Here is a 13836-nt window from a genome sequence, read left to right on the forward strand (position 1 = left end):
AAATGCACATGAATCAAGTTTTATATACTGTATGATGGGTAGATGAGGCTGTCCATTGTACCATTTCTTTCTTTGAATTCTCAGGCATGGTTTTGGCAATGCAAGAACTCTGTAACAGAAACAAATTCCATAAAAAGGAAACATATGGGAAAAAAAAGGGAGGGGTGAGAGGCTGGATGGTCTCAAGAATGAGTACCCAGGTGTCTTAGCCTAGACAAGTAGCATCTCTCTACCTGGCAACTGGAAAGGCTGGGATCTAAGCATCTAGCACAGAGACCAGGGATTCGAGGCTTGCCAAGTCTGTTTCCTTTCCTGCAAATCTCATCATAAACTGGAGTCTTCAGGCTCAAGGGCCATATTTATGAACCAAAAATTAGACTGATAAGTACAAGTCTATTCCGAAGGCCAATGGATTACACTAACCCAGGATGCTTAGCTATAAAATGACAGCTCCCTCCCACTGAAATGATAATACTCAGGGAGATAAAAAAAAGAATACCGCCTCAGAGACTTTAAGTACAGAAACAGAAAATCAGAAAGTAGAATTGAATTTGATTTCCTTTTAAAATCCCGTTCAGTCCCAAGTCTCGCAAGCAGGCCATCATGGTCTCAGTGGTGCCTGTGGTCTGTGGGATTGGAGACCTCCGGACTCCGGGAATGGCAGGCCCTCCTATACCTGTGGGATCTCTCTCGGCTCCTGCTTCTACTTCTGTGACTGTGCCCTTCAGCACGATCATCGTGCCAGCTAGAATATATGTCTGAGCTTCGACCTCTGTCTCGATCCCAGGTCTTTTCCTCTCTTTCCTCCTTCCTGCTCGAGGATTTGTGCTCATGTTTCGATTTCTCCTTCTTGGGCTCCCTCTCCAGGTCTGCCGCTCCATCACGCCAGGCCGCCCTGACCTCGGGGGAGCTGGGGTAGGGCTTCCGGCCTTCTCTGGGCTCTGTCTTCTGACCCTTTTCTGAGTTCTTGTTGCTTTGCTTTTTTAAGCCAGGCTCCTCCTTTATCACCTTGATTCTGGGTGATGAAGAAGACAAGGGTGGCAGCTCTGCCTGGGCCTCCCGGTCAGCCTTCTCTTTGGTTTTCTTTCTTTTCTTTTTTTCCTTTTTGTCTGGAGGGAAAAGAGGAGTAATCAATGAGAAGAAAAAAGGGAAAAAATAAAGAATTTCCATTTTAAGAAAAAAAAAAAAAAGACTTCTCTCTTCTTTGAGTACCTTACAGCAAATCTGAGTGTCAGGAGTTCAAAAGTATTCCCATGCGGGAAGAGGGAGAGCATGAAAAGCTGTACTTCCAGGCAAGCATTTCAGAGAAGCAAGCAGGCGCTCTGTCTCCCTCAATATATCACATGCTGTATCAGTTGACTGCCCTCTCAGAAGGCACCGAAGTAAGCTTGCCTCTCTGCAGCAAGGTGGGGAACCTGCAACCTACAGTTACAATCCAACTCTCACTCTGCCTGCATCTATGGGATACTGACCATGACCAATGGTGAGCCAGCCGCCTAAAAGAGAATCCCACCCCGCTGACAACAGAAGTAGTTACTGGCAGATCTCAGTGTCGAAATTTCATGTATTCTTACATTTGAAAAGGAGATGGATCAAATATTTTCTACTCCTCCATGGAGACTATGCTGCTTCTGACATCTGAGACATTACAAATTGTCCTGAACTGAGAAAATAAAGGTCAGCCCTGCCACTGCCCTCAGACTGTGTTCACAGACCCCGAGCAATCCAGCTGCAAAGTTAAAGGAACTATCTTCCCAGGACGTGTCAGAGGTACGAAGTGTCTTCACGTTCTGCCCTTCTTGAGGATTCCTGTTTTCTCGCTGAGAAACCTGCACTCTAAAAGCACAAACTATCAGCACGTTCGCTGCCTGCCTGAAATGATATCAATGAGTGTGCCGAGCTCGCATCAGCAGCCCAAGCGCAAAGTTTAAGAGAAAGGGAGTCAGCAGGGCAATCAGAGTACTGGAAACAGAACAATCAGAAGGCAATTAGAGAGACTGTTGACACGTTTTGCAAAATGAAACTAATATTTCATTCAAACTAATGGGAACCTGCTTTGCTCTGTAAACTTTCACTGGAAACAGTAAAATTGTATTAGAAAAAGAGAGAGACAAAGAGTTTCTGAATACAGCATTACACATACACCTTTACTTTACGCTTTCCAAGAAACAGGGCCCTCGGTCCACTCCGCAGGCCAGACATGGAGCCCATCATTTCCCACAGTCTTGCTTTTGCTTTAAACCTACTACAACTCACCTGAATTTAAACTGCACCTGTAACCCTCTACCCTTCCCAAAATCCTACAGGAGCTCTTCCTTGTCCTTTGTGTCATGAGACAACACAATTTCTCTGGTGTGTCATTTCCGTCAATGCAAGAGGTTAGTAAACATGACTGTTGGAACTCCAGGCGTGCCCCTGATGGTCCTAGACTATGATACACTGTGTGGCCTTAAACTGCTATCTCCCATCCCTCACTGAAATCAATAGTTGATTTCCAACTATCAGTGCATGCTTACAAAGGGCAGACACTAACACTCCCTCGAATCATCTCGACTGTTGAAGTAACACCTCACCTTTTTTGTGCTTCTTTGTGGATTTGTCCTGGTCAGAGCCCTCCGATGAACTGGCTGAGGGGGTATGAGCCCCACAGCCCCTCTCCTGGATTTCTTTGGTCACATCATCTACCTCTTCTGAGTCTTTAGGAGCACGATAGTTAGACACATGATCCACTCGGATGGTTCGTCCTTTAATCTAAGCAAGACAGGCAGTGGTTCAGCAGAGAGTGGAACTATCTGGCCCTTGACCCTGTCACTTCCATTCCTCGGGGAAATCTCTCAAGCAGACCTGCCGACCTAGTGTATCACAGCACGGATTTGCTGCAGCTGCTGTCACTGGTCATGAAGTTAGTCCCTGCCTCATGGTGAGCCCATGCCAGTCTTGTTTCCCAGTCTGTCTTAGTCTAAAAGCTCTGCTGAAACTAGTTCCACAGCATAGCAATGCACAAACCTCCACTGACAGACAGGCTGCACATGAAGTGTCCCACCCAGGAATCAAACCAAAGCTTCCTGCATGGAAGTCACGAATTCCACCACTGAACCACCATTTTGTAACATGACCCATTGCTGGTGAATCAATTCTGACTCAGAGCAGAACTGCCCCATAGGGTTCCCAAGGCGGTCATCTTCATGGGGCAGCAGATGGTGGGTTCAAATCGCCAACCTTTCGCTTACAGCCAACTGCCTAACCAGAGCCTCACGAGTGCTCCTTCACCACATGGGAATCCACTCAGCCCACTAGCAGCCAGAGGAGGCCTGGAGCAGCTCAAGGCCCTGGAGCAGTTGGACCTGCAGCCCCACCGGGTGTCATGGGGTACCCTATTCTGTGTGCTGTGGAGTGAAACAGATTGCAAAGCACCAGCTCAGCAACAACTGTGAGAGTCTGAGGTGCACAAACAAGCTAGCCCAATCTGCACAACATTCTCTGGAAAAGCCTGGATACTCAAAGGAAGCCCCAAGATCTAGCTCCCGGCTCCCTGTGGCTGTTTTCACAGCTGTCTGGTACAGCACTTAGGTGACACACAGTTGGACCAAGACTTGGGAGGAGTAAGAAAGCTAGAAAAGACCACTTTCTTTCCCTTTTTTTTCCCTTCATTTTTTAAAAAGCCCTCTCTCCTTGCTCTACCCTCACCAAAAACCCAACAGGCCAAATCTACTGCCATCAGGTCATTTCTGACTCCTAGTGACCCTCTATGGATTCCTGAGACTATAAATCTTTATAGGAGCAGAGAGCCTCATCTTTCTCCAGCCCAGCTGCTGGTGGGTTTGAACAGCTGACCTTGCAGTTAGCAGCCTCATGCCTAACCCATAGCACCACCAGGGATCCTTCTACTCTTACCAGACAAAGCTAAGGGATAATCAGCTTATCCTGGTATTTCTGTTGTGAATCACAACTCTCCAGGCGAACCACAAAAAACATAACCCCCTCACTTAACATGATGCTCTTTTCTCAGGCAGATACAGACTTACCCTATAGACAAAGTCATTAGAATCAGAAAATGCTGGATTTTATCCATTTTCTCAACATGAGAAGATGTGTTCACGATTACCTTTAAGCCTGAGCCGTTTCTGTCACCTAGTTCAAAGCTAGTGTGAAAACCTTCCTTTGACAGTGATACGCCATAAAGGAAACTGGCCGGTTCCCTTCAAAACCAAGCAGTGAACTTTATCTCACCCTGTCCTACAGTCTCGTCACAGGCTTGCCCAGTCAAGAGTCCCCCCCTTCCTATGACAATGTTCACTCAACTGCAATGTTCTTCAGAAATGAGCACGCGGACTATGTGGATGGCAAACAAGCCTGGCTCTGCCACCCCGCGTCCCCCCACCCCCCGTCTCAGATGAAGGCCTTACTTGTAAGGGCGGGTGAGAGGGCCCAGAGGAGAGGAACAGGAAGACAGAGTCCCTGTTGACTATTCCCTGACACAGGTCAACATGGACACGCAGTGCTTGCAAAGGCATCAGAGATCAAAGTAGGGAGGAGAAGGTGAAGAGACGGGAGGGTCTGCTAACAGATCAAAGGTGAGGAGAACGAACAAGGTCCTGGCAGCAGCAGAAGCCAAGACCATCATTTCCTGGCAAGTGGGCCCCAACCTCTCTCCCCAGTTGACCAGTACTGTAGGAACAATGTGGAGAATGGAAATTAACCCCTAAGCACAGAAAAAGACCAGGCAATCCCTATTTAAGAAACACACTCACCTTGATTCCATTAAAATTATCAACAGCCAGAATTGTGCTTCTCTGGTCTTCATAGCACAGGAAACAGAAGCCTTTGGACTTCCCAGTCTTCTTGTCCCTCACAAGATTTATGTTAACAACTTCTCCATACCTATTCGTTTTATAGAATAAATACTTATTTTACATTGACAAGGGTCCTCCTACATTAACAAAGGCATCAGGCATCAATTAACAAATGAACATTTGTAGTTTTGAAAAGCTATTAGAGACATGCTGGAATCTTAACATACTAAAAGCTTCTTTGATGAAAATAATGAGGCACTGGCGCATGCACAGACAGAAGAACAGAAGGCAAAGCTAAAAAACAATCTGAGTACACATGGAAAAATCAGTAGATGATAAAACTGGCATCTCAAACTGCTGGAGAAAATCAGTATTCTGCAGGAGAAAGGCACAGCAGTGTGCTTCTGTAACCATTTACAGCCTTAGAAATCCTGTCCTACAGGAGTGCTATGAGAAATCAGAACAAATCAGTGGCAGCAAGTTTGGGTAGAGAGAAGTAATGACAGAATGAATGGGGTAACGTGCTAACATCTGGGATGCTGGGTTGGGGAGGACACAGGTATTTTTTAATACTATACCACAACTTTCCAGGAGTCTTGGTATGGACTGCTAACCACAAGTTGGGAGATTCAAACCCACCAGCTGCTCCTTGAAAATTCTATACAAGGTCGCTCTGAGTCAGAACTGACTCAATGGCACTCAGCAACAATTGTCCTGTTTTAATTCTGACGTCATTTCAAAATAAAGGGTTGAAAAAAACCCCAAACCAGTTGCCACCAAGTCAATTCCAACTCACAATGGTCCCATAGAGCAAAGTGGAAATGACAGAAGACTCCCACATCTTTCTCTTGTTTTGGTTACGTATACTGTGGTGGCTTTTGAGTGGCTGCGATGCTGGAAGCTATGCCACCGGTATTTTAAATACCAGCAGGGTCACCCATGGTGGACAGGTTTCAGATGAGCTTCCAGACACAGACAGACTAAAAAGGAGGAGAGATGGATGACTTTATAAAGGGTTAACCGCTGAAAACCTTATGAACAGCAGTGGAACAGTGTCTGATACAATGCCAGAGATGAGTCCCTCAGGTTGGAAGGGACTCAAAATATGACTGGGGAAGAACTGTCGCTTCAAAGTAGAGTAATGACGTAAATGGAGTAAACCTTTTGGGACTTTCATTTGCTGATGTACCACAACTCAAAATGGTCAGAAAAAATGAAATGAAACACATAAACATCGATATTCTAGGCATTAATGAGTGGAAATGGAATGAGAGTGGCAATTCTGAATCACAATATTATATCATATACTGCTCCAGGAAAAATAGACCGAAGAGGAATACATCATACTCATTATCAAAAAGAGCGTTTCAAGATTCTTGATAATATCCACACACCTACAAGGAGCACCTGGTGTGGTGCTGTGGGTTAATGTGCCAGATTACAAAGCTGTTTGAACTGCGAGGTCGGTGGTTCAAGCTCACCAGCTGCTCCTCAGAAACCCTGTACAGGGTCGCTATGGGTCGGAAACGACTCAAGAGCACATAACAACAAGGAGTACCAGTTAGTAGTACTATTATTCAGATTTACACACTAACCACTAAAGCTAATGATGATGAAATTGAAGAGTTCTACCAACTTCTTCAGTCTGAAATTGATCAAACATACAATCAAAATGCACTGGTACTTACTGGTGATTACAATGTAAAATATGGTAACAAAGAGGGATCAGTAGTTGGAATATGTGGCCTTGGCCATATTAATGGTGGCATGACAGAATTTTGTAAGACCAATGACTTACTCATTGCAAATACCTTTTTAAACAGCATACACACATGGACCTCACCAAATGAAACACAAAGGAATCAAACACTACATCTGTGAGAAAGACGATTATTGTTGTTAGTGCCATCAAGGTGGGTCTGACTCATAGTGACCCTACATAGGGTCTCTGAGGTTTTAAATCTTGGCAGGAGCAGAAAGCCTCATCTTTCTCCCATGAAGTAGATGGTGCGCTCAGACCACAGACCTTGTAGTTCGTGGTTCAGTGCTTATTGGATGGGAAGGTGTGGGCAAGGGTTGTATTCTTCTACCATACTTGTTCAATCTCTATGCTAAACAAATAATCTGACACACTAGACTGTATGAAGAATGTGGCATCAGAATTGGAAGAAGAAGATATACTAACAAACTACTGATGACACAACTTTGCCTGCTGGAAGCAAAGATGACTTAAAATACCAACGGAGATCAAAAAGTACAGTCTTCATATGGATTACACCTCAACTTAAAGAAAACACTGGACCAATAAATAACATCATGCTAAATGGAGAAAAGATTGAAGCTGCCAAAGACTTCATTTTGCCTGGAGCCACAATCAACACTTGTGGAAGCAGCAGTCAAGAAATCAAATGATATATTGCATTAGGGAAATTTGTTTTAAAAGATCCCTTTGAACTATTTTAAATAACAAAGGTGTCAGTTTGAGGACTAAGGTGCAGCTGACCAAGACAAGGTATTTTCAATAGCCTCATATGCATGTGAAAGTTGGACAATGAAAAAGGAAGACCACAGAAAAATCGATGAATTTGAGTTATGGTGTTGGAGAAAAATATCGGAAGTACCATGAGCTGCCAGAAGAACAAACAACTCTGTCTTGGAAGAAGAAGTACGTCCAGAATTTTGTTTAGAACCCAGGATGACAAGGTTTTGTCTTTTGTTCTTTGAACATGCTGTCAGGAGGTAGCCATCCCTAGAGAAGGACACCATGCTTGGTAAAGTGCAGGGTCAGCAAAAAAGAAGACCCCCCCCCCAATGACATGGAATGACACATTAGCAGCAACAATGGACTGAAACATAAGAACAATTGTGAGGATGAAGCAGGACCTGGCAGTGTTTCATTCTGGTGTGCATAGGGTCGCTATGAGGTGGAACAAACTCGACACTTTATAACATGTCTCTCAAAAAGCAGCAGATGGGTTTGAACTTTTGATCTTTCAGTTAGCAGCTGGATGCTTAGCCACTGCACCCCAGGGCTCCTGTTGTTGTTGCTAAGTGCTGTTAGGTCATTCCGACTAATAGCAACCCTATAAAGGGTTTCCAAGGAACAGCTGGTCGTTTTGAACTGCCAACCTGTGACTAACAATCTAGTGCTTATCCTACAGCCTCACACCAGGACTCCTACAGACCCTGAAATTGGAATAATTTGAGCACCAAGAAACAGTAATGATGGTCATGTACTATAAATACACCAAATGATTTAAAAATGAGTCCAAAGCAACACAACACATGACAAAGGAGTTGGTAGCGTAGTGGTTACGAATTGGGCTGCGAACCGCAAGGTAAGTAGTTCGAAACTACCAGCTGTTCCGCGGGAGAAAGATGAGGCTTTCTGCTCCCGTAAAGATTTACAGCCTTGGAAACCCTGTACAGGGTCACTATGGATTGGAATTGACTCGACGGCACTTAACAACAACAACTCTTACTACATGAAGGAATGGTATTAAAGTGATAGGAAGACACCAATAGAAAAAAAGTGTGCAGGAAATGAAAGGGGACTTACTGTGAAAACACACAGATGATATCTCCTTCAGTCAGTTCATATGGAAGCCCCCCTAGAAGAGACAACCACATTTCAGCACCACAGTTATGTGCTGGGGGTGTAAAGATAAATAAGCCACAGTCCCTGCCCTCAAAGAACTCAGTCTAATGCAAAGACAAAAGTACATATAAGTCGCAGAAGCACAGGTTAAGGTGGGTGTCATCCTTAACCAAGCTGATCTGATAACTCCGTCCTCTCACACTCAAAATCCTAGTGATGAAGCAGACAGTTGTCAGCACAAAACGCTGTTTCCACAAACGCCTCTTGAATTCCTCTCCTCTTTATCCAAAATTTTATAGCTATGACTCAAAATCTGCTTAAATATATTTCATATTAACTCCACCCACATATACATTCCAGTCCTCTCCAAATGTGTCCTTCCTCATCTGTAAAACGGAGATATTAGAATTTATACAAATTAAATAAAACAATGCATGTTGTTGTTTTTGTTAAGTGCCATTAAGTCGGCTCTGACTCATAGCGACCCTTTATAAGGTTTGTGAAGAGTGGCCGATTTTATAAGGTTTGAACTGCCGATTTTGTGGTTCAAACCGACCTTGCTGTGTTTATCCCATGGGGCTCCAAAACAATGCATATAAAGTGCTTGCCACAATTAATTGTCATAACACAAAGTGAATATCGAGATGGTAATATGGCCGTGGATAGAAAGCAGGAGCTAATTAGATGAGAAATATCAATTTAGAGAACTGAGAAGTTGGGGTGGGGAGACGGTTATAGTAATATGGGATAGTGGCTAAGACCATGAGTTCTAGAATGCCATATAGTATTGGCTACTCCACTTACTAGCTATGACCGTAAGAAAGCTGGCCCATTTCTATGAGCCTCAGTTTCCTCTGCTGTATAACTGGAATGAGAAGCCAGTGACGTACTCTTATTAGCTGTAACGCTAACTAGCATCGATATGGACGAAGCGAGAAACGATGGGGAAAAACGATACAGAAATAGATTTAAGAACAAATACAGATTAACAAGAGTTGGTAGACGGATGTGAGCAGGAACGCTGACAAGTTAGGAGGCAGCCAGAATACTCACCTAGGAAGATCCAGGCGCTATCCTTGTACTCGGAATGCCAGGACACCTTATCGGCCACCCCAAGCTGGACCTCCCGTTCATTCAGCTCGTTGATCAGCTTAACCTTTGTCAAAGGGCTGCAGAGGGGGTGGAAAAGGAGAAAAGTGAGGCCCGGGCTGAGCTAAGGGAAAGCAAAACTAGGGGGCTGGACTCTATAGTCTCTGCATCTCTCTCGACCCTCGGACCCGCAGACCCTCTGCCACCCAGGCCAGCTCCAGATTCCTCCGAAAAAAACTAGGACCTTACTTCATCTTCGCGGTATCGCGCGCTGCACCAAAATGTCGACTTCCGGGTGAGGCTGTGTTGCGCATGCGCTGCCCGGGCGCTTAGTGCTCATTGGAGTCTACAGAGCTTGCGCCGGAAGTCCTTGACCTCGAGACGGACGCCTGCGCACTAGCACGGAAGCGAATTTTCTTGCTCTGTGTGACTCGCGTCCTGAGGAAGGTTTGTTTTTTTTTTTTTCCCCCTTAGTGAAACGGGGCAAGGATGCTAGACTGGTCTGTCACTGAATCCCTACCTCCTGTCACTGGGTTCGCTATAAAATATTGTTGAATAAAGAATGAAAAAGGTTCCCGGTTGTGGCGACAGGGCCTTCACTCCCAGACAAATCCAAGTATCTCTGTTCAGCGGTGTGGCAGAAAAGCAAAAAAGACCTAGACCCTATGCACAGGAAGCCGACCAGTGTAACTGCACGGGTTGAATTGCGTACCCTATGTTTGTGAGTCCTGGTTTGGCACTGTGGATTAATGCGCTGGACTGCAAGGTCGATTTAAAACGCAAGGTCGGCGGTTCAAGCTCACCAGCCACTCCTCGGAAACCCTATACTGGGTCGCTACGGGTCGGAACCGATTCGACAGCACTTGACAACATCATATTTTGTGAGAGCTGCTACATTCACCCTTTTCCATAGTCTCACCTACTAGAGTGGAAGAAATTAACATGGTTAAAATAGCTAACAGTTGAGCAAATGAAGCATTAAACATTGTGCTGAGCAATTTGCATGTCTCCTTCACAATAACTCCACGGACTACAATCATCTCCATTTTATAGAGGAAGAAACCAAGACACAGAGTAATTTATTAGCTTGCCAGTTACTCTGCCTTTACCCAGCAGGTTGATTTGATCAGTGCTTACTGAGGTCTGTATCTGTCCCATACAGCTAGAATCTGTAGATAGGAGTGTAAAACTGGTCCTCTCCCTTCAAGGAGCTAATAATATCATTGAGGACGTAAGACATACTTAGCTGACATTTCACTCCAGAAATATGCTGGAGCCAGGAGAAAAGATGGTGGCATATAATGTGTGATTTACGTCATGACAAGATCTAAATCCATCTTGCAGCTTTCACATTCAAATCTAGTCTGGGACCATGCTATTCTAAAGGTTAAGATCCAGAGACATGTAGTTCTTAGTGTAGGTGTAGCTCAGAGCCACAGACATTAAAAACTCAAAACCAAGCCCATGGAGTGGATTCTGAGTCATAGCGACCCTAAAGGACACAGTTTCTGAGACGGTTCATTTTTATGAGATTAGACAGCCTCATCATTCTCACAATGAGCCACTGGTAGATATGAACTGCTGACCTTATGGTTAGCAGCCCAATGCTTAACGCACCAAGCCACCAGGGGCATCTACAGACATTGTTGTTAAGTGCCATCGAGTGGATTCCCACCACAGTGACTCAGTTTCCAAGGACCAGTTGGTGGAGTTGAACTGCCAACCTATGATTACCAGTTCAATGCTTATCCTCCAGTTCCACACCAGGTAAAAAGCATTTTGATCATGGTGGTAGTGAAGATGCCATGAGTCACAGCCAACTCGATGGCAATTGGTTTTTATGATTACCTTTAGGGAAACAGATGAGGGTAATTGAAAAACAGGTTTTTATTTTCCCTTTGGATCTTTCAATACTGTTAGAATGTTCGTACCTTTGTGCAGGTACAATTCTTTTTAATGCCTTGTTATCTTAGCACATGGATTATGACCTTTATTTTCTTGCTTTTGTCTTTTAGTCATTCAAATATTAATTGAGCAGCTACTATGTACTAGAGACTGTTCTAGATGCTAAGGTTGTAACAGTAAACAAGTTAAACCAAATCCCTGGCCTCATGGAGTTTAATTCTTGTTGGGGTAGAATGACAATAAACATATGCATATATGTTGGTGGTGGGGGTGGTGGTAGGTGCCTTCCAGTCGATTCGGACCCATAGCGACCCTGTATAGGACTTCCAAGGAGCGGCTGGTGAGCTGTATCAAATGTGAATAAGTGCTGTGATTGAAAAATAAAGCAGAACAAAGGGACAGAGAGGGATGGAGTGTAGTTATTTTATAAGACACGTTGAGTCAAGGAAGACCTCCCTGTTAAAGTGGCGTTGCCAGAGACCTGCAAGAAGATGGGGAGTAAGCCATGTAGGGATCTGGGAGAAAAGTGTTTCCGGTAAAGGTGACAGTAAGCACACATGTCCTGAGACAGGAGGATGTTTGAGAACCAGCAAAACCAGCATGGATGGAGAGGAGTTGGCAAGAGGAGGACTTACAGGAGATTTTTGTTTATTTAACAAAATATCTTATTTAGTGTCTACATACGATTCCGAGTGCTTTACATACAATAACTCATTTACTCCTCTCAACAGCCTTATGAGGTAGATGCTATTTACCCCCATTTTGCAGATGAGGAAACTAAAGTGGAGAGAGGTTGAGTTACTTTCTTTAGGTCACACAGCTAGTAGATGGTAGAGCCAGGATTGGAATCCAGGTCGTGTGGCTCTAAAGGCTGCACTCTTAACCACTATGCATAGGTTGAGTGCAGGGAGAGCAGGAGGAGATCATCTGGGCCATGTAAAATCCAAAGGGATTTGGATTTTACTCAGTGTGCAGTTAGAAGTCACTGAAGGATTTGCATCGGACTTAACATTTAAATTTCAGCAAGAGCACTTTTGATGCTGTGTGAGTAACCGTCTAGGAGTGGGAGTGTTGGCTAGGGTAGAGGCAGAGAGACCAGTCCAGAAATTCCTGCAATAATTTAGGCAAGCCCTACAATATTCAATAGACTCCTGTGAACCCGGGTGGAGACCTGGTTGGCCAGCAGTGTGGCAAGACCTGGGGACTCTTGGGCCCAGAGTCAGTGACACAGCCACAGAGGACTAGAGTGGAGAGTGAAGCGTCCAGCTGATAAGAAGAGAGGGCATTTGCATAAGAACACCCACACTTGCAGATAATACCCACTTGATCTGGCTTCAATGACTGGATGATCAGAGCTCAACTAGAAGAAGAAAGAAGAGGGAAAAAAGAGTAATTTGATGAACTTGACCTACACTTTTGGATGCAGTAGCTCAAAAGAGGGAACCAATCTTTACAGCAAGGATCATTCCCACCCCTCCATACACAGAGTAGACAGGGATGGGCAACTTGGACACTGGCTAAAATGGGGGAGGGCACTTAACAAAAACAGAACCACCGACCTTGCAGTCCAGGGCTTATCCTAGAGCGCCCCACCAGAACTCCATTTATATAATTGTTGCTGTTGTTAAGTGTCGTTGAGCCAGTTCCAACTCATGGCGCCCCTATATAGGGTTTCTGGGGAGCAGCTGGTGAGTTTGAACTGCTAACCTTGAGGTTCAGGTGGACCTTGTAGTCCAATGCTTATCCTGTAGCACCACACCAGGGCTCATTTATATAATTGTTGTTACTAAGTGCCATCGAGTCGGTTCCGACTCATAACGACCCTGTAAAGTGTTTCACAGGAGTGGCTGGTGAGCTTGAACTGCTGACCTCGGGGTTCAAACTGACATTGAGGTCGAGTGCTTATCCTACAGCACCGCAACTAAACTCCTTTATAAAGTTGTTGCTGTTAAGTGCCGTTGAGTCGATTCTGACTCATAGTGATCCTGTGTAGGGTTTCCAAGAAGTGGTTGGTAAATTTAAAGTGCCAATCTTGTGGTTCAAACCCAGCTTGCGGTCCAGTGCTTTATCCCATAGCACCACACCAGGACAAGTTGTTGTTAAGTGCCATCAAGTCGGTTCCGACTCATAGCAACCCTGTATGGGGTTTCCAAGGAACAACTGGTGAGTTTGAACTGCCAACCTTATGGTTTAAACTGACCTTTCCATCCAGAGCTTTATCCCACAGCGCCACACCAGGACTAAGTAAGAGCAAAGCCCTTCCAGAGATCGCTTTTCCTTGCAGAGTGCCCTCTGCTGGGGCTTACTGATCACTTGCATTTTGGCTTCTCAAACCAGCAAGCTGCTCTTCCCCTGCTAAATAGGAACCTTTGTAATATATTGCATCCAAATAACCCTTGGGTAATAGCCACTGCCAAACAGCAATATAACCAGGACTCAGTTTCTTCAGTT

The 13836-nt window shown here is 44.7% G+C and overlaps 1 protein-coding gene across 1 annotated transcript; it reads right to left on the minus strand.

Annotated features, from left to right (window-relative positions):
- Positions 1-609: 609 nt before the first annotated feature.
- Positions 610-9794, minus strand: RBMX2 (RNA binding motif protein, X-linked 2). Its single transcript, XM_006862824.1, has 6 exons — positions 9730-9794; positions 9445-9560; positions 8353-8404; positions 4752-4881; positions 2574-2751; positions 610-1109 (listed from the first exon to the last, which is right to left on the minus strand). The coding sequence occupies exons 1-6, from the start codon at positions 9792-9794 to the stop codon at positions 610-612; spliced, it is 1041 nt and encodes a 346-aa protein (XP_006862886.1).
- Between the last annotated feature and the right edge of the window lie 4042 nt (positions 9795-13836).

This window comes from Chrysochloris asiatica, unplaced genomic scaffold, assembly GCF_000296735.1.
Source record: "Chrysochloris asiatica unplaced genomic scaffold, ChrAsi1.0 scaffold00051, whole genome shotgun sequence".
In the NCBI taxonomy this organism is placed as follows: Eukaryota; Metazoa; Chordata; class Mammalia; order Afrosoricida; family Chrysochloridae; genus Chrysochloris; species Chrysochloris asiatica.